General features: G+C 45.7%; 1 protein-coding gene across 1 annotated transcript in view; it reads left to right on the top strand.

The window, feature by feature from the left end:
• LOC128657947 (gastrula zinc finger protein XlCGF26.1-like) overlaps positions 1-23,527 on the top strand; it is a 220,209-nt gene that overhangs the window by 20,700 nt on the left and 175,982 nt on the right. The window contains exon 2 of the mRNA XM_053712372.1: positions 5,896-6,018. Coding sequence (XP_053568347.1) covers positions 5,941-6,018 — 78 coding nt within the window. The 5' untranslated portion in view covers positions 5,896-5,940. The remainder of the gene's footprint in view (positions 1-5,895; positions 6,019-23,527) is intronic.

Genomic DNA, 23,527 nt, shown 5'->3' with positions numbered 1-23,527 from the left:
CATTCAGCATCCCATGTTTGTATATATATATATATATATATATATATATATATATATATATACACTGCTCAAAAAAATAAAGGGAACACTTAAACAACACAATGTATCTCCAAGTCAATCACACTTCTGTGAAATCAAACTGTCCACTTAGGAAGCAACACTGAGTGACAATCAATTTCACATGCTGTTGTGCAAATGGGATAGACAACAGGTGGAAATTATAGGCAATTAGCAAGACACCCCCAATAAAGGAGTGGTTCTGCAGGTGGTGACCACAGACCACTTCTCAGTTCCTATGCTTTCTGGCTGATGTTATGGTCACTTTTGAATGCTGGTGGTGCTTGCACCCTAGTGGTAGCATGAGACGGAGTCTACAACCCACACAAGTGGCTCAGGTAGTGCAGCTCATCCAGGATGGCACATCAGTGCGAGCTGTGGCAAGAAGGATTGCTGTGTCTGTCAGCGTAGTGTCCAGAGCATGGAGGCGCTACCAGGAGACAGGCCAGTACATCAGGAGACGTGGAGGAGGCCGTAGGAGGGCAACAACCCAGCAGCAGGACCGCTACCTCCGCCTTTGTGCAAGGAGGAACAGGAGGAGCACTGCCAGAGCCCTGCAAAATGACCTCCAGCAGGCCACAAATGTGCATGTGTCTGCTCAAACGGTCAGAAACAGACTCCATGAGGGTGGTATGAGGACCCAACGTCAACAGGTGGGGGTTGTGCTTACAGTCCAACACCGTGCAGGACGTTTGACATTTGCCAGAGAACACCAAGATTGGCAAATTCGCCACTGGCGCCCTGTGCTCTTCACAGATGAAAGCAGGGGCACACTGAGCACATTTGACAGACGTGACAGTCTGGAGACGCCGTGGAGAACGTTCTGCTGCCTGCAACATCCTCCAGCATGGCCAGTTTGGCAGTGGGTCAGTAATGGTGTGGGGTGGCATTTCTTTGAGGGGCCGAACAGCCCTCCATGTGCTTGCCAGAGGTAGCCGGACTGCCATTAGGTATCAAGATGAGATCCTCAGACCCCTTGTGAGACCATATGCTGGTGCGGTTGGCCCTGGGTTCCTCCTAATGCAAGACAATGCTAGACCTCATGTGGCTGGAGTGTGTCAGCAGTTCCAGCAAGACGAAGGCATTGATGCTATGGACTGGCCCTCCCGTTCCCCAGACCTGAATCCAATTGAGCACATCTGGGACATCATGTCTCGCTCCATCCACCAACTTCACTTTGCACCACAGACTGTCCAGGAGTTGGTGGATGCTTTAGTCCAGGTCTGGGAGGAGATCCCTCAGGAGACCATCCGCCACCTCATCAGGAGCATGCACAGGCGTTGTAGGGAGGTCATACAGGCACGTGGAGGCCACACACACTACTGAGCCTCATTTTGACTTGTTTTAAGGACATTACATCAAAGTTGGATCTGCCTGTAGTGTGTTTTTCCACTTTAATTTTGAGTGTGACTCCAAATCCAGACCTCCATGGGTTGAAAATTTTGATTTCCATTTTTTAATTTTTGTGTGATTTTGTTGTCAGCACATTCAACTATGTAAAGAACAAAGTATTTAATTAGAATATTTTATTCATTCAGATCTAGGATGTGTTATTTTAGTGTTCCCTTTATTTTTTTGAGCAGTGTATATATATATATATATATATATATATATATACACAAATAGACACTCACACAGTCAGTGACTCATGATTCAGGAATGAATCAGCAGCACTGCAGGAAACGAATCTGCGGCTCTACAGTTCACCTACTGAACATGAGGTAGAGCCTCTACCTCATGTTCAGTAGGTGAACTGGTGAATCGGTTCATGAACCGGTTCAGTTAATCGAACCGTCCGAAATGAACCGTATCACCCAGAAGAACTGAACTTCACATCACTAGTACCTTATCCTCGAGTAAAGTAATAGTTAGATCCACTGCAGCTAAAGGACCCGTGAAGTAACAGAAGTCACGTGACTGCAGTGACATCATCAGTACTTTAGCCGGACTGGATCTAGCTGCTACCAGGTAATAGATGTGTTTTAAGGAGGCGTGACAACTAACGTTAGCCATAGCCGCCTGGGGCTGGGGGTGCAGAGAGAGAGGGGGCTATGTATTCTGCGAGACAGAAGGGAGCATAGAGTCTACATGGGCTAGAGTGTGAGATGGGGGGAGGCGCGAGTCTACAGTGGCTGGGGTGTGAGAGAGGGTGTCTTAGAATCTACAGAGGCTGGGTGTGACACAGAGGGGGGCTAATAGTCTATAGGGGCTGGTATGTGAGACAGAGGGGGGCTACAAATCTACAGTGAGTGGAGGCATGAGATAAGAACCTGTACAGGGGCTGGGGTGTAAGATAGAGGGGGATGAGAACCTGTACAGGGGCTGGTGTGTGAGACAAGGATACTGTTGGTCTGTACAGGGGCTGGGGTGTGAGACAGGCGTGCTGATGGTCTGTACAGGGGCTAGGGTGTAACACAGAAGGGGCTGATGTCTGAGACAGAGGGGGGCTGAGAGTCTGTGCAGGGTCTTAGGAGTGGGGTAGAGGAGGACTGTGAACCAGTACAGGACTGGGGTGAGAGGGAGACTGAGAATTGTACAAGGGCTGGGGTGTGTGAGACAGAGGGGGCTGAGAGTCTATACAGGGACTGGGATTTGAGGAGGGCTTAGCGTCTGTACAGACGAGTGTGTGACAGAGGGAAGGGCTGAAAGTCTGTACAGGGGCTTAGGTGTGAGACAGAGGAGGGCTGAGAGTCTTTACAGGGGCTGAGTTGTGATTGGTGCTGAGAGTCTGTACAGGAGCTGCGGTGTGAGACAGGGGGGGCTGAGAATCTGTACAGGGGCTGGGGTGTGATTGGTGCTGAGAGTCTGTACAGGAGCTGCGGTGTGAGACAGGGGGGGCTGAGAATCTGTACAGGGGCTGGGGTGTGATTGGTGCTGAGAGTCTGTACAGGAGCTGAGGTGTGAGACAGGGGGGGCTGAGAATCTGTACAGGGGCTGGGGTGTGATTGGTGCTGAGAGTCTGTACAGGAGCTGCGGTGTGAGACAGGGGGGCTGAGAGTCTATACAGGGGCTGGGGTGTGAGGAGGGCTGAGGGACTGTACAAGGGCTGGAGTGTGAGACTGAGGGGGCTAAGAACTTGTAGAGGGGCTTAAAGGGACATTCCGGTCAAAATTTAAATGCACATAGATGAATTACATATTTGAGTAGAAACATATTTGCAATATACTTGTATTAGCAAAAATGCTTCTAGTAAATGTTATCACTGCTTTAGTGTTTAAAAAAAAATCTGCATGTGATGCATAACTAGATATTCTAAGTGCACCATAGTAAATACTCAGTTTTAAATACTGCAGCTGCTCAGATCACCAGTGGAGCTTGTATCATGTATACAATTAACAAATTGAGTCATTACCAGATGGTACAAGCACCTTAGGCTCTCTGATCAAGTGCTGTGATGGTGCACAGAGCATACTTAAATACACTTTTTAAACAGCTATAGCTTTTGTTAGAAGCATTTTGCTAATACATGTATATGACAAAAATGCTTCCATTCAAAACTGAATTGCATCCTTGGGGATTCCAATTTTGGCTGGAATGTCCCTTTAAGTGTGAGGCAGAGGAGGACTGAGGGCCAGTACAGGGCTGGGCTGTTTGCGATAGAGGGGGGCTAAGAGTTTATACAGGGTATGAAGTGTGAGACAGAGGGAACAGAAAGCCTGTACAAGGGATGGAGTGTGAGACAGAGGGGGGACTACAGAGAGAATCAGAGGGTTGAGGATACAGGGACTATACAGGACTGTACAGGAGCTGGGCTGTGAGACAGTGGGATCTGAGAACTTGCACAGGGGCTTAGGTGTGAGGCAGAGGGAGGCTGATAACTAATACAAGACAGGTGTGTGTAAGAGAGAGGTATGATTCTATACAGGGACTGAGGTTATGGGGGCTGATATTCTGTACAGGGTCTGGGGTGTAAGGGGACTGAGTGTCTGTACATGGTCTGGGGTGTGAGAAAGAGGGGGTCTGAGAGTCTATACATGGACTGGGGTGTGATTGTGGCTCAGGGTCTGTGCAGGAGCTGGGGTGTGAGATGGAGGGGGCTGAGAGTCTGTACAGGGACTGGGGTATGAGACAGAGGGGGCTGAGAGTCTATACAGGGGCTAAAGTGTGAGACAGGATGGCTTAGAGTCTGTACAGGGGCTGGAGTATGAGACAGAGGGGGCTGAGAGTCTGCACAGTGACTGGGGTGTGAGACAGAGGAGGACTGAGAACCTGTACAGGACTGGGCTGTGAGAGAGAGGGGAATGAGCGTCTTGTACAGGGTATGAGGTGTGGGACAGAGGGTCTGAAAGCTTGTGCAAGGGATGGGATGTGAGACAGATGGGGTTGAGAGTCTGCACAGGGACTGGCGTGGGAGACAGAGGGGACTGAGATCTTGTACGGGGGCTTAGGTGTGGGACAGAGGGGGTTGACAGCCAGTACAAGGGATGGGATGTGAGGCAGAGGGGGCTGAGATTCTTCACAGGGACAGAGCTGTGAGACAGAGAGGACTGAGAAATTGTACAGGGGCTTAGGTGTGGGACAGAGGGGGTTGACAGCCTTTACAAGGGATGGGATGTGAGACAGAGGGGGCTGAGAGTCTGCACAGGGACAGAGCTGTGAGACAGAGGGGACTGAAATCTTGTACAGGGGCTTAGGTGTGGGACAGATGGGGTTGAGAGTCTGCACAGGGACAGAGCTGTGAGACAGAGGGAACTGAGATCTTGTCCAGGGGCTTAGGTGTGAGGCAGAAGAGGATTGAGAACCAGTACAGGGCTGGGGTGTGAGGGAGAGGGTCTGAGAATCTGTACAGGGGCTGGGATGTGAGACAGAGAGGGGCTGAGAGTCTGTATAGGGACTACAGTGTGAGGGGGCTGATGCAATGAGCAAGCTGTATTTGAGGGAGTGAGGACTTGATGAAGCACAGTCTGTGTGTTAGGGTGATGGGTACAAGTCAGACCTGTTTATAATAATTGTATATTTATCACTATATGTGATGGGGTCACGGGAAGTCAGTCTGCATGGTTGCCCCAAACAGAATGTGACATAACTGGGAAAAAGTTTGTAAAAATGTTTCTTATTGCTATATGAGATATTATTATTATTATTACTGTTGCTATAATTGACCATGAACGACTATCTTAATGGCGTTAAGAGAGGTGAAAAGTTAGGGGTGACATGAAGACATTTAACTAAATATGAAGAGGAAACCACATCCCAGAGTAATGCAATATATATAATTATATGAAGCACAAGCACAGCTGTTCAGAGGATAGTAGGTATAAGGACCAGGCTTACAGCACATGCAGTAGGGCAATTACTTACTTGGTGCACAGTATTTGTTGTGTCCTCACTTTAGCAGCCTCACATAATTTGTAATTTTATCCTATGATCAAGGTAGTATGTGGGTTATATGATTTGGGGCAGATTCCTGTTTGGCATAAATAGCAGATGAAGAACTGAGGGGCAGCAGAACAGAGCTACCAGTTTGGGATAATCCCATAAATTACAGGATAACTGGTAACCAGGGAGCTTTGGCACTTAGTATTTTACATTTGTTTCCTGATTTATCAGATAACTCTGCATATTCCTGTATACAGTCACCTTCTCATGATACTAGTATTAAATAAATGTGTCACCCCATAACATTTGACAAACCTGCTATATAGAGATTGTCACATTTTATTACTTTATATGTTATCTGCTGTACATGCAGCTGGTCACATATGTAGTATTAGATTGTGTATAAGTGAAATAAACCTCTTTAATATCACATAATTACCTCTTTACCATAATAAAAATACAGGAAGAGCTCTGATTATTTCCCATCTCTTATGTTGCTGTTTTCCTTTTTTCTCGCAGGTGTCACATTTATAGCATCAGACTCAGTCACTGACAAAGAACAAGATGAACAAATGCAGGAAGCAGATAGCAGAACAGTTCCTGAGTCAGGCCCTGGGCATCATCTGCCTGCTGACCGGAGAGGTAAGAGCTGCCGGGTAATGTCATATGACGCTGGTCCTATTTACTGTGCTGCTTCTGATACACCGGACCTATTTTACTAACCATAACTTTAGTTTACCCAGACCATCTCACTATCCCTAACTTCATCTCACCCAGACCATCTCACTAACCCTAACTTCATCTCACTCAGACCATGTCACTAACACTCAACTTCATCTCACTCACCTAGACCATCACACTAACCCTAACTTCATCTCACCCAGACCATCTCACTAACCCTAACTTCATCTCACCCAGACCATCTCACTAACACTCAACTTCATCTCACCCATACCATCTCACTCACCCAGACCATCTCACCCTAACTTCATCTCAGCCAGATCATCTCACTAGCCCTAACTTCATCTCACCCAGACCATCTCACTAGCCATAACTTCATCTCAGCCAGACCATCTCACTAGCCCTAACTTCATCTCAGCCAGACCATCTCACTAGCCCTAACTTCATCTCACCCAGACCATCTCACTAGCCCTAACTTCATCTCACCAAGACCATCTCACTAGCCCTAACTTCATCTCACCCAGACCATCTCACTAGCCCTAACTTCATCTCACCCAGACCATCTCACTAAACCTAACTTCATCTCAGCCAGACCATCTCACTAGCCCTAACTTCATCTCACCCAGATCATCTCACTCACCTAGACCATCTCACTAACCCTAACTTTATCTCACCCAGACCATTTGACTAACCCTAACTTTATCTCACCCAGACCATATCTCTAACTCTAACTTCATCTCACCCAGACCATCTCACTCACCCAGACCATTTCACATACCCTAACTTCATCTTAGCCAGACCATCTCACTAGCCCTAACTTCATCTCAGCCAGACCATCTCACTAACCCTAACTTCATCTCACCCAGACCATCTCACTCACCCTAACTTCATCTCACCCAGACCATCTCACTCACCCTAACTTCATCTCACCCAGACCATCTCACTAACACTCAACTTCATCTCACCCATACCATCTCACTCACCCAGACCATCTCACCCTAACTTCATCTCAGCCAGATCATCTCACTAGCCCTAACTTCATCTCACCCAGACCATCTCACTAGCCCTAACTTCATCTCAGCCAGACCATCTCACTAGCCCTAACTTCATCTCAGCCAGACCATCTCACTAGCCCTAACTTCATCTCACCCAGACCATCTCACTAGCCCTAACTTCATCTCACCAAGACCATCTCACTAGCCCTAACTTCATCTCACCCAGACCATCTCACTAGCCCTAACTTCATCTCACCCAGACCATCTCACTAAACCTAACTTCATCTCAGCCAGACCATCTCACTAGCCCTAACTTCATCTCACCCAGATCATCTCACTCACCTAGACCATCTCACTAACCCTAACTTTATCTCACCCAGACCATTTGACTAACCCTAACTTTATCTCACCCAGACCATATCTCTAACTCTAACTTCATCTCACCCAGACCATCTCACTCACCCAGACCATTTCACATACCCTAACTTCATCTTAGCCAGACCATCTCACTAGCCCTAACTTCATCTCAGCCAGACCATCTCACTAACCCTAACTTCATCTCACCCAGACCATCTCACTCACCCTAACTTCATCTCACCCAGACCATCTCACTCACCCTAACTTCAGCTCAGTCAGACCATCTCACTAGCCCTAACTTCATCTCGGCCAGACCATCTCACTAGCCCTACCTTCATCTCACCCAGACCATCTCACTAACCCTGACTTCATCCGACCCAGACCATCTCACTAACCCTCACTTCATCTCACCCAGACCATCTCACTAACACTCACTTCATCTCACCCTGACCATCTCACTAACCCTAACATCATCTCACCCAGACCATCTCACTAACCCTAACTTCATCTCACCCAGACCATCTCATTAACCCTAACTTCATCTCACCCAGACCATCTCACTAACACTCAACTTCATCTCACCCAGATCATCTCACTTACCTAGACCATCTCACTAACCCTATCTTCATCTCACCCAGACCATCTAACTAACTCTCACTTCATCTCACCCAGACCATCTCACTAACCCTAACTTCATCTCACCCAGACCATCTCACTAACCCTAACTTCATCTCACCCAGACCATCTCACTAATCCTAACTTAATCTCACCCAGACCATCTCACTAACCCTAACTTCATCTCACCCAGACCATCTCACTAACCCTAACTTCATCTCACCCAGACCATCTCACTAACACTCAACTTCATCTCACCCAGATCATCTCACTCACCTAGACCATCTCATTAACCCTAACTTCATCTCACCCAGACCATCTCACTAACACTCAACTTCATCTCACCCAGATCATCTCACTTACCTAGACCATCTCACTAACCCTAACTTCATCTCACCCAGACCATCTCACTCACCCAGACTATCTCACTTACCCTCACTTCATCTCACCCAGACCATCTAACTAACCCTCACTTCATCTCACCCAGACCATCTCACTAACCCTAACTTCATCTCACCCAGATCATCTCACTAACCCTAACTTCATCTCACCCAGACCATCTCACTCACCCTAACTTCATCTCACCCAGACCATCTCACTCACCCTAACTTCAGCTCAGTCAGACCATCTCACTAGCCCTAACTTCATCTCACCCAGACCATCTCACTAACCCTACCTTCATCTCACCCAGACCATCTCACTAACCCTAACTTCATCTGACCCAGACCATCTCACTAACCCTCACTTCATCTAACCCAGACCATCTCACTAACACTCACTTCATCTCACCCTGACCATCTCACTAACCCTAACTTCATCTCACCCAGACCATCACACTAACCCTAACTTCATCTCACCCAGACCATCTCATTAACCCTAACTTCATCTCACCCAGACCATCTCACTAACACTCAACTTCATCTCACCCAGATCATCTCACTTACCTAGACCATCTCACTAACCCTAACTTCATCTCACCCAGACCATCTCACTCACCCAGACTATCTCACTTACCCTCACTTCATCTCACCCAGACCATCTAACTAACCCTCACTTCATCTCACCCAGACCATCTCACTAACCCTAACTTCATCTCACCCAGACCATCTCACTAACCCTAACTTCATCTCACCCAGACCATCTCACTAACCCTAACTTAATCTCACCCAGACCATCTCACTAACCCTAACTTCATCTCACCCAGACCATCTCACTAACCCTAACTTCATCTCACCCAGACCATCTCACTAACACTCAACTTCATCTCACCCAGATCATCTCACTCACCTAGACCATCTCATTAACCCTAACTTCATCTCACCCAGACCATCTCACTAACACTCAACTTCATCTCACCCAGATCATCTCACTTACCTAGACCATCTCACTAACCCTAACTTCATCTCACCCAGACCATCTCACTCACCCAGACTATCTCACTTACCCTCACTTCATCTCACCCAGACCATCTAACTAACCCTCACTTCATCTCACCCAGACCATCTCACTAACCCTAACTTCATCTCACCCAGATCATCTCACTAACCCTAACTTCATCTCACCCAGACCATCTCACTAACCCTAACTTAATCTCACCCAGACCATCTCACTAACCCTAACTTCATCTCACCCAGACCATCTCACTAACCCTAACTTCATCTCACCCAGACCATCTCACTAACACTCAACTTCATCTCACCCAGATCATCTCACTCACCTAGACCATCTCACTAACCCTAACTTTATCTTACCCAGACCATCTGACTAACCCTAACTATATCTCACCCAGCCCATCTCACTAACCCTAACTTTATCTCACCCAGACCATCTCACTCACCCAGACCATCTCACTTACCCTAACTTCATCTCAGCCAGACCATCTCACTAACCCTAACTTCATCTCAGCCAGACCATCTCACTAGCCCTAACTTCAACTCACCCAGACCATCTCACTAGCCCTAACTTAATCTCACCCAGATCATCTCACTCACCTAGACCATCTCACTAACCCTAACTTTATCTCACCCAGACCATCTTACTAACCCTAACTTCATCTCACCCAGACCATCTCACTCACCCAGACCATCTCACTTACCCTATCTTCATCTCAGCCAGACCATATCACTAGCCCTAACTTCATCTCAGCCAGACCATCTCACTAGCCCTAACTTCATCTCACCCAGACCATGTTATTAACCCTAACTTCATCTTACCCAGACCATCTTGTCACAGATACCAGGCTGCAAGGGTTAAACCCCTACAATCTCACCCCTGTTTTATCTCAGTGGTTTAGAGCTCCTCAGAGCAACCACCATCTCTGGAAGCTGTTTGTTTGCTTTGTGTTGGCTTGTTTTTGTGTTCAGAGAAGAGTTGGTTTATGACCAGGAAAACCCTCCTATGCTGGCCGGGCTCCTGGAACTCCCGGTCGGCCGCCTCATAACGGACACCCGCCTAACTCCTCTCAGGCTGTGTAAGGTGTTGTATCAGGTACTTTTGCTGACTGGATCACAATTGCAGAGCCGAGTAAATTTATAGATGTTTCACTACTGAGAGACAGGCTATTAAATCAGCATAGTCTGTTATAACTCTGAGTGAAGTTTATAGTAATTTGTAGAAAGAATATATATTGGTATAAAATGTATCTATAGCATATAAGTAAGGCAACTGTGTAACTTCTTATATAAATTAATATTACTTCCAAATAATATTTAGTTAGTATCAATATATAATGGCTTCTTGCTCTGTTTGTGTTTCTCTTTTGCGAGAGAGAGGAGAGAGACTCAGCGCTGCAGGAGCTGACAGGGGCGTGACCTGCTGTGAAGAACAGCTCAGTGTGTATCTGTATGCAGCGCAATAGCCATTCACCGTTATTAGTAAGTGCTGACAGGGGTGTGTCAAGCTGTGTAGGCAATAGCTGAGAGTGACGTCAGACTGAGATAGTAACGGTCCGGTGTTGAGAGTGAGATTAACTCTTTAAGTCTTTAAAGTTGGTATGTACAGAAATAACACTTAGTAAGTATTGCGCACAGTGAAATAATAAGGCAGCTTGCTAATAATAAATGTCTATCTGTTACGCTTGAGACAACAGTTCATAAGTAAGCAGGCAAGGGGTACAGTTACCGTGTTCTGGAGAGAGTAGAATTTCTTATCCGGATTGTACTACAGTAACATCCAAGCAGACTTGTAGTGTGAAAACAGAAAGTAAAACTTCTCAGGTTAGGTTCACCTTTGATTGTAGTGAAGTTAAAGTAATATGAATCAGTCCTTTGTGAGACCAAACTGCAGCTGGTATTTGTAATTCCAAATTGTAGGAACAAATGATATTATGTTTCTCTTAACTATTTGTAAATAGCAACAGTGCACTGAGCTTAGCTATACTATACTCAACAACTAAGCACTTGTTTGGGGCGTGGTAATGCCTTAAATACAGGTGGGAAAAGGTGGATTGTAGTAACAAGTAAAACCAGGACTGGAATCATTACAGGCTGGCCGGGCTCCTGAAACTCCCGGTTGTCCACAGGACAGCAGGACACCCGCTAACTTTACCCCTGGTCGCTCCAGCAGCCCTTTGCCTCAGAGCTCCGTTCTTTTGGGGATTGGTAGCCCCTAGGGAGGACAAGAGCTGTGGAAATTATCAGAATGGAGCTCCTTTGGGAACTTGGGTTTTTAGACACCCTTAACCCCATAACTTCAACGGACTGTAACTCCGGTCCCCAGTAACGAATCATGCTGATTTCTTTCATGTAATTAGCAAGAGTCCATGAGCTAGTGACGTATGGGATATACATTCCTACCAGGAGGGGCAAAGTTTCCCAAACCTCAAAATGCCTACAAATACACCCCTCACCACACCCACAATTCAGTTTTACAAACTTTGCCTCCGATGGAGGTGGTGAAGTAAGTTTGTGCTAGATTCTACGTTGATATGCGCTCCGCAGCAAGTTGGAGCCCGGTTTTCCTCTCAGCGTGCAGTGAATGTCAGAGGGATGTGAGGAGAGTATTGCCTATTTGAATGCAGTGATCTCCTTCTAAGGGGTCTATTTCATAGGTTCTCTGTTATCGGTCGTAGAGATTCATCTCTTACCTCCCTTTTCAGATCGACGATATACTCTTATATATACCATTACCTCTGCTGATTCTCGTTTCAGTACTGGTTTGGCTATCTGCTATATGTAGATGAGTGTCCTGGGGTAAGTAAGTCTTATTTTCTGTGACACTCCTAGCTATGGTTGGGCACTTTGTTTATAAAGTTCTAAATATATGTATTCAAACATTTATTTGCCTTGACTCAGAATGTTCAACTTTCCTTATTTTCAGACAGTCAGTTTCATATTTGGGATAATGCATTTTAATTTAACATTTTTCTTACCTTAAAATTTGACTTTTTCCCTGTGGGCTGTTAGGCTCGCGGGGGCTGAAAATGCTTCATTTTATTGCGTCATTCTTGGCGCGGACTTTTTTGGCGCAAAAATTCTATTTCCGTTTCCGGCGTCATACGTGTCGCCGGAAGTTGCGTCATTTTTTGACGTTATTTTGCGCCAAAAATGTCGGCGTTCCGGATGTGGCGTCATTTTTGGCGCCAAAAAGCATTTAGGCGCCAAATAATGTGGGCGTCTTATTTGGCGCGAAAAAATATGGGCGGCACTTTTGTCTCCACATTATTTAAGTCTCATTTTTTATTGCTTCTGGTTGCTAGAAGCTTGTTCTTTGGCATTTTTTTCCCATTCCTGAAACTGTCATTTAAGGAATTTGATCAATTTTGCTTTATATATAGATGTTGTTTTTTCTCTTACATATTGCAAGATGTCTCACGTTGCATCTGAGTCAGAAGATACTACAGGAAAATCGCTGTCAAGTGCTGAATCTACCAAAGCTAAGTGTATCTGCTGTAAACTTTTGGTAGCTATTCCTCCAGCTGTTGTTTGTATTGAATGTCATGACAAACTTCTTAAAGCAGATAATATTTCCTTTAGTAAAGTACCATTGCCTGTTGCAGTTCCTTCAACATCTAAGGTGCAGAATGTTCCTGATAATATAAGAGATTTTGTTTCTGAATCCATAAAGAAGGCTATGTCTGTTATTTCTCCTTCTAGTAAACGTAAAAAATCTTTTAAAACTTCTCTCCCTACAGATGAATTTTTAAATGAACATCATCATTCTGATTCTGATGATTCCTCTGGTTCAGAGGATTCTGTCTCAGAGGTTGATGCTGATAAATCTTCATATTTATTTAAAATGGAATTTATTCGTTCTTTACTTAAAGAAGTACTAATTGCTTTAGAAATAGAGGATTCTGGTCCTCTTGATACTAATTCTAAACGTTTAGATAAGGTATTTAAAGCTCCTGTGGTTATTCCAGAAGTTTTTCCTGTTCCTAATGCTATTTCTGCAGTAATTTCCAAAGAATGGGATAATTTGGGTAATTCATTTACTCCTTCTAAACGTTTTAAGCAATTATATCCTGTGCCGTCTGACAGATTAGAATTTTGGGACAAGATCCCTAAAGTTGATGGGGCTATTTCTACCCTTGCTAAACGTACTACTATTCCTACGTCAGATGGTACTTCGTTTAAGGATCCTCTAGATAGGAAAATTGAATCCTTTCTAAGAAAAGCTTATCTGTGTTCAGGTAATCTTCTTAGACCTGCTATATCTTTGGCTGATGTTGCTGCAGCTTCAACTTTTTGGTTGGAAACTTTAGCGCAACAAGTAACACATTGTGATTCTCATGATATTATTATTCTTCTTCAGCATGCTAATAATTTTATCTGTGATGCCATTTTTGATATTATCAGAGTTGATGTCAGGTTTATGTCTCTAGCTATTTTAGCTAGAAGAGCTTTATGGCTTAGAACTTGGAATGCTGATATGGCTTCTAAATCAACTTTACTTTCCATTTCTTTCCAGGGTAACAAATTATTTGGTTCTCAGTTGGATTCCATTATTTCAACTGTTACTGGTGGGAAAGGAACTTTTTTACCACAGGATAAAAAATCTAAAGGTAAAAACAGGGCTAATAATCGTTTTCGTTCCTTTCGTTTCAACAAAGAATAAAAGCCTGATCCTTCATCCTCAGGAGCAGTTTCAGTTTGGAGACCATCTCCAGTCTGGAATAAATCCAAGCCAGCTAGAAAGGCAAAGCCTGCTTCTAAGTCCACATGAAGGTGCGGCCCTCATTCCAGCTCAGCTGGTAGGGGGCAGGTTACGTTTTTTCAAGGAAATTTGGATCAATTCTGTTCACAATCTTTGGATTCAGAGCATTGTTTCAGAAGGGTACAGAATTGGTTTCAAGTTGAGACCTCCTGCAAAGAGATTTTTTCTTTCCCGTGTCCCAGTAAATCCAGTAAAAGCTCAAGCATTTCTGAAATGTGTTTCAGATCTAGAGTTGACTGGAGTAATTATGCCAGTTCCAGTTCCGGAACAGGGGATGGGGTTTTATTCAAATCTCTTCATTGTACCAAAGAAGGAGAATTCTTTCAGACCAGTTCTGGATCTAAAAATATTGAATCGTTATGTAAGGATACCAACGTTCAAGATGGTAACTGTAAGGACTATCTTACCTTTTGTTCAGCAAGGGAATTATATGTCCACAATAGATTTACAGGATGCATATCTGCATATTCCGATTCATCCAGATCATTATCAGTTCCTGAGATTCTCGTTTCTGGACAAGCATTACCAGTTTGTGGCTCTGCCGTTTGGCCTAGCTACAGCTCCAAGAATTTTTACAAAGGTTCTCGGTGCCCTGCTGTCTGTAATCAGAGAACAGGGTATTGTGGTATTTCCTTATTTGGACGATATCTTGGTACTTGCTCAGTCTTTACATTTAGCAGAATCTCATACGAATCGACTTGTGTTGTTTCTTCAATATCATGGTTGGAGGATCAATTTACCAAAAAGTTCTTTGATTCCTCAGACAAGGGTAACCTTTCTGGGTTTCCAGATGGATTCAGTGTCCATGACTCTGTCTTTAACAGACAAGAGACGTCTAAAGTTGATTACAGCTTGTCGAAACCTTCAGTCACAATCATTCCCTTCGGTAGCCTTATGCATGGAAATTCTAGGTCTTATGACTGCTGCATCGGACGCGATCCCCTTTGCTCGTTTTCACATGCGACCTCTTCAGCTCTGTATGCTGAAGCAATGGTGCAAGGATTACACGAAGATATCTCAATTAATATCTTTAAAACCGATTGTTCGACACTCTCTAACATGGTGGACAGATCACCATCGTTTAATTCAGGGGGCATCTTTTGTGCTTCCGACCTGGACTGTAATTTCAACAGATGCAAGTCTCACAGGTTGGGGAGCTGTGTGGGATCTCTGACGGCACAAGGAGTTTGGGAATCTCAGGAGGTGAGATTACCGATCAATATTTTGGAACTCCGTGCAATTTTCAGAGCTCTTCAGTTTTGGCCTCTTCTGAAGAGAGAATCGTTCATTTGTTTTCAGACAGACAATGTCACAACTGTGGCATACATCAATCATCAAGGAGGGACTCACAGTCCTCTGGCTATGAAAGAAGTATCTCGAATTTTGGTTTGGGCGGAATCCAGCTCCTGTCTAATCTCTGCGGTTCATATCCCAGGTGTAGACAATTGGGAAGCGGATTATCTCAGTCGCCAAACGTTGCATCCGGGCGAATGGTCTCTTCACCCAGAGGTATTTCTTCAGATTGTTCAAATGTGGGAACTTCCAGAAATAGATCTGATGGCGTCCCATCTAAACAAGAAACTTCCCAGGTATCTGTCCAGATCCCGGGATCCTCAGGCGGAGGCAGTGGATGCATTATCACTTCCTTGGAAGTATCATCCTGCCTATATCTTTCCGCCTCTAGTTCTTCTTCCAAGAGTAATCTCCAAGATTCTGAAGGAATGCTCGTTTGTTCTGCTGGTAGCTCCGGCATGGCCTCACAGGTTTTGGTATGCGGATCTTGTCCGGATGGCCTCTTGCCAACCGTGGACTCTTCCGTTAAGACCAGACCTTCTGTCACAAGGTCCTTTTTTCCATCAGGATCTGAAATCCTTAAATTTAAAGGTATGGAGATTGAACGCTTGATTCTTGGTCAAAGAGGTTTCTCTGACTCTGTGATTAATACTATGTTACAGGCTCATAAATCTGTATCTCGAGAGATATATTATAGAGTCTGGAAGACTTATATTTCTTGGTGTCTTTCTCATCATTTTTCCTGGCATTCTTTTAGAATACCGAGAATTTTACAGTTCCTTCAGGATGGTTTAGATAAGGGTTTGTCCGCAAGTTCTTTGAAAGGACAAATCTCTGCTCTTTCTGTTCTTTTTCACAGAAAGATTGCTATTCTTCCTGATATTCATTGTTTTGTACAAGCTTTGGTTCGTATAAAACCTGTCATTAAGTCAATTTCTCCTCCTTGGAGTTTGAATTTGGTTCTGGGAGCTCTTCAAGCTCCTCCGTTTGAACCTATGCATTCATTGGACATTAAATTACTTTCTTGGAAAGTTTTGTTCCTTTTGGCCATCTCTTCTGCCAGAAGAGTTTCTGAATTATCTGCTCTTTCTTGTGAGTCTCCTTTTCTGATTTTTCATCAGGATAAGGCGGTGTTGCGAACTTCTTTTGAATTTTTACCTAAAGTTGTGAATTCCAACAACATTAGTAGAGAAATTGTGGTTCCTTCATTATGTCCTAATCCTAAGAATTCTAAGGAGAAATCGTTGCATTCTTTGGATGTTGTTAGAGCTTTGAAATATTATGTTGAAGCTACGAAATCTTTTCGTAAGACTTCTAGTCTATTTGTTATCTTTTCCGGTTCTAGAAAAGGCCAGAAAGCTTCTGCCATTTCTTTGGCATCTTGGTTGAAATCTTTAATTCATCTTGCCTATGTTGAGTCGGGTAAAACTCCGCCTCAGAGAATTACAGCTCATTCTACTAGGTCAGTTTCTACTTCCTGGGCGTTTAGGAATGAAGCTTCGGTTGACCAGATCTGCAAAGCAGCCACTTGGTCCTCTTTGCATACTTTTACTAAATTCTACCATTTTGATGTATTTTCTTCTTCTGAAGCAGTTTTTGGTAGAAAAGTACTTCAGGCAGCGGTTTCAGTTTGAATCTTCTGCTTATGTTTTTCGTTAAACTTTATTTTGGGTGTGGATTATTTTCAGCAGGAATTGGCTGTCTTTATTTTATCCCTCCCTCTCTAGTGACTCTTGTGTGGAAAGATCCACATCTTGGGTAGTCATTATCCCATACGTCACTAGCTCATGGACTCTTGCTAATTACATGAAAGAAAACATAATTTATGTAAGAACTTACCTGATAAATTCATTTCTTTCATATTAGCAAGAGTCCATGAGGCCCGCCCTTTTTTTGTGGTGGTTATGATTTTGTATAAAGCACAATTATTCCAATTCCTTATTTTATATGCTTTCGCACTTTTTTATCACCCCACTTCTTGGCTATTCGTTAAACTGAATTGTGGGTGTGGTGAGGGGTGTATTTGTAGGCATTTTGAGGTTTGGGAAACTTTGCCCCTCCTGGTAGGAATGTATATCCCATACGTCACTAGCTCATGGACTCTTGCTAATATGAAAGAAATGAATTTATCAGGTAAGTTCTTACATAAATTATGTTTTTTGGACTGTGGCATCTGGGGACCGAGAGCTTTAAAATGACCCTGGAAGTGCCGCCGCTCCACCGGGATCACCCGAAACAGCCACCCCTAGTTATTGGGATTATGTGAGACTGTGGCTCCTATGGAGGTGCCGGGCTGTCTGGAGGGGAGGGAATGGCGGGAAAATTGTGGGATTGTCCTTTATGTTATCAAGATGAGCTGTGTGTATAAAAGGAGTGTATGTTTTACAATAAAGTCAGTTCCTGTTTAACCTAAATGCTAGTCTGTCTAGTTATTTCGGTTGGCTCCAGCTAAAATCACTTTCCTGGGCTACATAGCAGCCTGTTGCAGGCAAAGGAAGGACCCTCTGGTCGAGCTACTCAGTCGGAGTAGCTGGAGTCTGCCACAGGGTGGGACCCTGAGTACTGGTGCTGTCGGGCATCAGGGGTGGCTACAGGCTGTGGTCACTTGCCAGCTACATAGCTGCAGTCGGCAGGGAGGAAGCAGGACGCGTTTGGCGGAGCTACCCAGTCGGGGTATACGTCACATTGGCTGGCAGCGGTGGGATCTGCTTCTTTCACACAGTTTCTGCTGACAGAGGAGACGTACCACAGTAGCCGGTAAATATGGAGGCAGAGTTCCTAGGGAGAGTACAAAAGATGCTGACTGGAACAAATGATCCTTGTTCGGAACAGGACGTTCTGGCATGGAGGAACCTTGCCCTCCGAGACCTCTGGTGGGAGGCTCTGCAACAGGAGCAGGAAAATGGAAAGGTCCTCCACACGAATGACACGAGATTCCGGGTTCGGTGGACCGTGAGACTGCCTTTCCTGGGAGAACAGCCAAAGAAGGATTGGCTAGCTGTTCTACATAGACTGATCCAGCAAGAGATGTGGGTGGAGGACGGCTATCGGGCCCTCTAATGGCTCGCTATGCAAGCGCAGCCATGGCTGGAGGAAGACTCTCCCACAGAGGGCTTTGGCTTCGGCGGCCCTGGATTGCTGTTTACAAAAATGACAGAGGACCCACAGTTTGGGAGCGAGACAGACCAGGGTCTGGAGGATATCTCTGGGCTCCAAGAGGAACTGCTGGATCTCTTGGAGGAGACCTGGCTGCTGGACGATCTGGATTTTATAATTGACCAGGAAGAGGCACTGGTCAAGGAATACAAGAGGCTTCTGGATCTCGCTAAGCAGCGTGCCAGGGGCATACAGATCTGGGGTGCAGCCCTCTGGGATTCATGGAGCTCAGCTGTGGAGGAGTGGCAGCAAAGAGAAAGGGAACCAGGGCTGCTGGATCCTGATCAGCAGTCTTGCTCTGAGCTTATAGACTTGGACAAGGGAGCCACCCCAGCAGAAGTGCTGACAACAGGGCAGAGAGCCGCTGGCCTCTGCCCAGCACCTGTAACAGCTCCAGGAAACCTAGGAGCGGAGGTAGTCGTCTTCCCTCCCCTTACAGAGAACCCCTTGCAGGTAGAGATGGATGTCAATAACTCTCCCCAGCAGCAGAACCCCTTCCCGGGAGTGGACACAGTCGGTCTCTCTCCCCAGCAGCAGAGCCAGGAGCCGGGAGAGGAGGTAGTCGTCCTCCTTCCCCGTAAACAGAACCCCTTCCCAGGAGAGGAGACAGTCTGTCTCTCTCCCCAGCGGCAGAGCCAGGAGCCGGGAGAGGAAACAGTCGGTCTCTCTCCCCAGCGGCAGAGCCATCCCCTGGGAGCGGAGGTAGTCGTCCTCCCTCCCCGTAAACAGAACCCCTTCCCGGGAGAGGAGACAGTCGATCTCTCTCCCCAGTGGCAGAGCCGGGAGAGGAGACAGTCGGTCTCTCTCCCAAGCGGCAGAGCCATCCCCTGGGAGCGGAGGTAGTCATCCTCCCTCCCCGTAAACAGAACCCCTTCCAGGGAGAGGAGACAGTCGGTCTCTCTCCCCAGCGGCAGAGCCATTCCTCGGGTGCGGAGGTAGTCATCCTCCCTCCCCTTACAGACAGAGCCTTGCAGGGAGAGACGAGTATCGATATCTCTCCCCAGTGGCCGAATCCCTTTCTGGGAGAGGAGACAGTTGGTCTCTCTCCCCAGCGGCAGTACAGTTTCCCATGGAGCGGAAGTAGCAGACCTCCCTCCCCAGCAGTAGATCTCCTTCTCGGGAGAAGAAACAGACGGACTCTCCCCTCAGTAACTTGGCAGGGTCTCTACCCTTTTCTTGTCCCGGAGTATTTCTCACAGGGGGCAGGCGTTGCATTGGGCAAGGAGGATAAAAGTGTATTCAGTTGGTGCCACGTGTTTGGGCACCCAAGCTTTACCTGCCCCACCAAGGAGCAACCTCCCCCTCTGTTCTGGGGTGGGAATACAGCTGTGAAACCGGCACTAGCTTTGTTTGTGGGTGGGTCACAGAGTGTCACAGAGAGAGGCAGTGTGGCCATATAACTTAAGGACACTAGAACTTGTGGGACAGTAATTGTTTTGGAGCCTGCCTTAGAAAACTTGTTTGGGACGTTGTCTTATGTGACTATCCCTGCGCCCAGGGCGCAGGGTATAAACGTCAGCAGGACCCCCCAGAATGCCCCAAGCTCAGGAGAGATGGGATAACCTCTCCCAGCAACCGAGAAGTGGAGGGCCACAGTCGGACAGCCCCAGACCGACCCATTAAGGGTCTAGCTGGGTCTGCCGAACTGGAGGGGAGGAGATATCACAGATACTGGGCTGCAAGGGTTAAACCCCTACCCCCTACAACCTCACCCTTGTTTTTTCTCAGTGGTTTTGGGCTCCTCAGAGCAACCACCATCTCTGGAAGCTGTTTTTTTGCTTTGTGTTGGCTTGTTTTTGTGTTCAGAGAAGAGTTGGTTTATGACCAGGAAAATCCTCCTAGGCTGGCCGGGCTCCTGGAACTCCGGGTCGGCCACCTCACAACGGACACCCGCCTAACTCCTCTCAGGCTGGCCGGGCTCCTGGAACTCCCGGTCGTCCACAGGACAGCAGGACACCCGCTAACTGTACCCCTGGTCGCTCCAGCAGCCCTTTGCCTCAGAGCTCCGCTCTTTTGGGGATTGGTAGCCCCTAGGGAGGACGAGCTGTGGAAATTATCAGAGGGGAGCTCCTTTGGGAACTTGGGTTTTTGGACAACCCTAACCCCATAACTTCAACGGACTGTAACTCCCTGGAAGTGCCGCCGCTCCACCGGGATCACCCGAAAACCGCCACCCCTAGTTATTGGGATTATGTGAGACTGTGGATCCTTTGGGAACTTGGGTTTTTGGACACCCCTAACCCCATAACTTCAAAGGACTGTAACTCTCTGGAAGTGCCGTCGCTCCACCGGGATCACCCGAAACCGCCACCCCTAGTTATTGGGATTATGTGAGACTGTGGCTCCTTTGGGAACTTGGGTTTTTGGACACCCCTAACCCCATAACTTCAAAGGACTGTGACACCCTGGAAGTGCCGCCGCTCCACCGGGATCACCCGAAACCGCCACCCGTAGTTATTGGGATTATGTGAGACTGTGGCTCCTGTTTAACCTGAATGCTAGTCTGTCTAGTTATTTGGGTTGGCTCCAGCTAAAATCACTTTCCTGGGCTACATAGCAGCCAGTTGCAGGCAAAGGAAGGACCCTCTGGCAGAGCTACTCAGTCGGAGTAGTTGGAGTCTGCCACAGTGTGGGACCCTGAGTACTGGTGCTGTCGGGCATCAGGGGTGGCTACAGGCTGTGGTCATTTGCCAGCTACATAGCTGCAGTCGGCAGGGAGGAAGCAGGACCCGTTTGGCGGAGCTACCCAGTCGGGGTAGCCGGGGTATCAGTCACACATCTCACTAACCCTAACTTCATCTCACCCAGACCATCTCACTAACCCTAACTTCATCTCACCCAGACCATCTCACTAACCCTAACTTTATCTCACCCAGACCATCTCACTAATCGTAACTTCATCTCACCCAGACCATGTTATTAACCCTAACTTAATCTTACCCAGACCATCTCACTAACCCTAAATTTATCTCACCCAGACCATCTCACTTACACTCAACTTCATCTCACCCAGATCATCTCACTCACCTAGACCATCTGACTAACCCTAACTTTATCTCACCCAGACCATCTCACTAACCCTAACTTCATCTCACCCAGACCATCTCACTAACCCTAAATTTATCTCACCCAGACCATCTCACTAACACTCAACTTCATCTCACCCAGATCATCTCACTCACCTAGACCATCTGACTAACCCTAACTTTATCTCACCCAGACCATCTCACTAACCCTAACTTCATCTCACCCAGACCATCTCACTCACCCAGACCATCTCACTTACCCCAACTTCATCTCAGCCAGACCATCTCACTAGCCCTAACTTCATCTCAGCCAGACCATCTTACTAACCCTAACTTCATCTCAGCCAGACCATCTCACTAACCCAGACCATCTCAATTTACCCTAACTTCATCTCAGCCAGACCAATTTACTAGCCCTAACTTCATCTCACCCATACCATCTCACTAACCCTAACTTAATCTCACCCAGACCATCTCACTAGCCCCAACTTTATCTCACCCAGACCATCTCACATATCCTAACTTCTGTTCAACCAGACCATCTCACTAACCCTAGCTTCAGCTCACCCAGACCGTCTGACAAACCCTAACCAGACCATCTCACTAACACTAAGTTAAAGGACCACTCAATGCAGTAGAATTGCATAATTAACAAGTGCACAATAAAAAGATAAAGCAATAAAACCTACTCTGAATTTCAAATAAACAGTTTTTTTTCCTGACAAATTATTTTTTTCTCTCATTTTGCCGGCCCCCTGTATCATGTGACAGACACCAGCCAATCACAGACTAGTATATGTTTACCCTGTGAACTTGTGCACATGCTCAGTAGGATCTTGCTCCCCAGAAAGAGTGTATATAAAAATATTGTGCAAAATTTGATAATGAAAGTAAATTGGAAAGTGTCTTAAAACGGCATGCTCTATCTGAATCATAAAAATGTATTTTGACTTGAGTGTCCCTTTTAAAGGGACAGGCTACTTAAAAATTGTTATTGTTTAAAAAGATAGATAATCTCTTTATTACCCATTCACCAGTTTTGCATAAACATCACTGTTATACTAATATACGTTTTGCTTTATCATGATCTATATCTAAACCTCTGCAAACTTCCCCTTATCTCAGTGCTTTTTACAAACTTGACTTTTAGCCAACTAGTGCCGTTTCCTGCATAACTCTTTAGGAGCAAGCACAATTTTATATTTATTTCACACATGGACCTGCACTGTCTGGCTGTGAAAATTTAAAGGAACAGTCTACACCAGAATTTGTATTGTTTTAAAAAATAGATAATCCCTTTATTACCCATTCCCTAGTTTTGCATAACCAACACAGTTATATAAATACACTTTTTTACCTCTGTGATTATCTTGTATCTAAGCCTCTGCAAACTGCCCCCTTATTTCAGTTCTTTTGACAGACATTTATTTTAGCCAATCAGTGCTGGCTCATAGGAACTCCACGTGCGTGAGCACAGTGTTATCTATATGACACACATGAACTAACACCCTCTAGTGGTGAAAACTGTCAAAATGCCCTGAGAGAAGACACGACCTGCAGGGGCTTAGAAACAGGCAGAGATTTAGAAGTTTAGTTGTTTTAAAATATATAAATATAACATTGTTGGTTATGTAAATCTGGGGAATGGGTAGTAAAGGCATTATCTATCTTTTTAAATAATAAATAAATAAAATAAAGTAGTCTTTTTCTTTAAGCTTACTCACCTGCACAACCCTCCAACACAAATCCTCCCCCAACACACAGAACCCCCTGCACAACCCTCTGCTACTGCAAAAAAATACTAATCCTTGCACCCAAGACCCCTCCCACCATAATGAAAAATCCCAAGCATGCAAAGCCCTACTACATGACCTC

The sequence above is a fragment of the Bombina bombina genome, chromosome 4 (assembly GCF_027579735.1).
Source record: "Bombina bombina isolate aBomBom1 chromosome 4, aBomBom1.pri, whole genome shotgun sequence".
Taxonomy (NCBI): Eukaryota; Metazoa; Chordata; class Amphibia; order Anura; family Bombinatoridae; genus Bombina; species Bombina bombina.
Note: the sequence above shows the minus strand (reverse complement) of the source record. Positions and strands in the feature narration are given on the sequence as shown.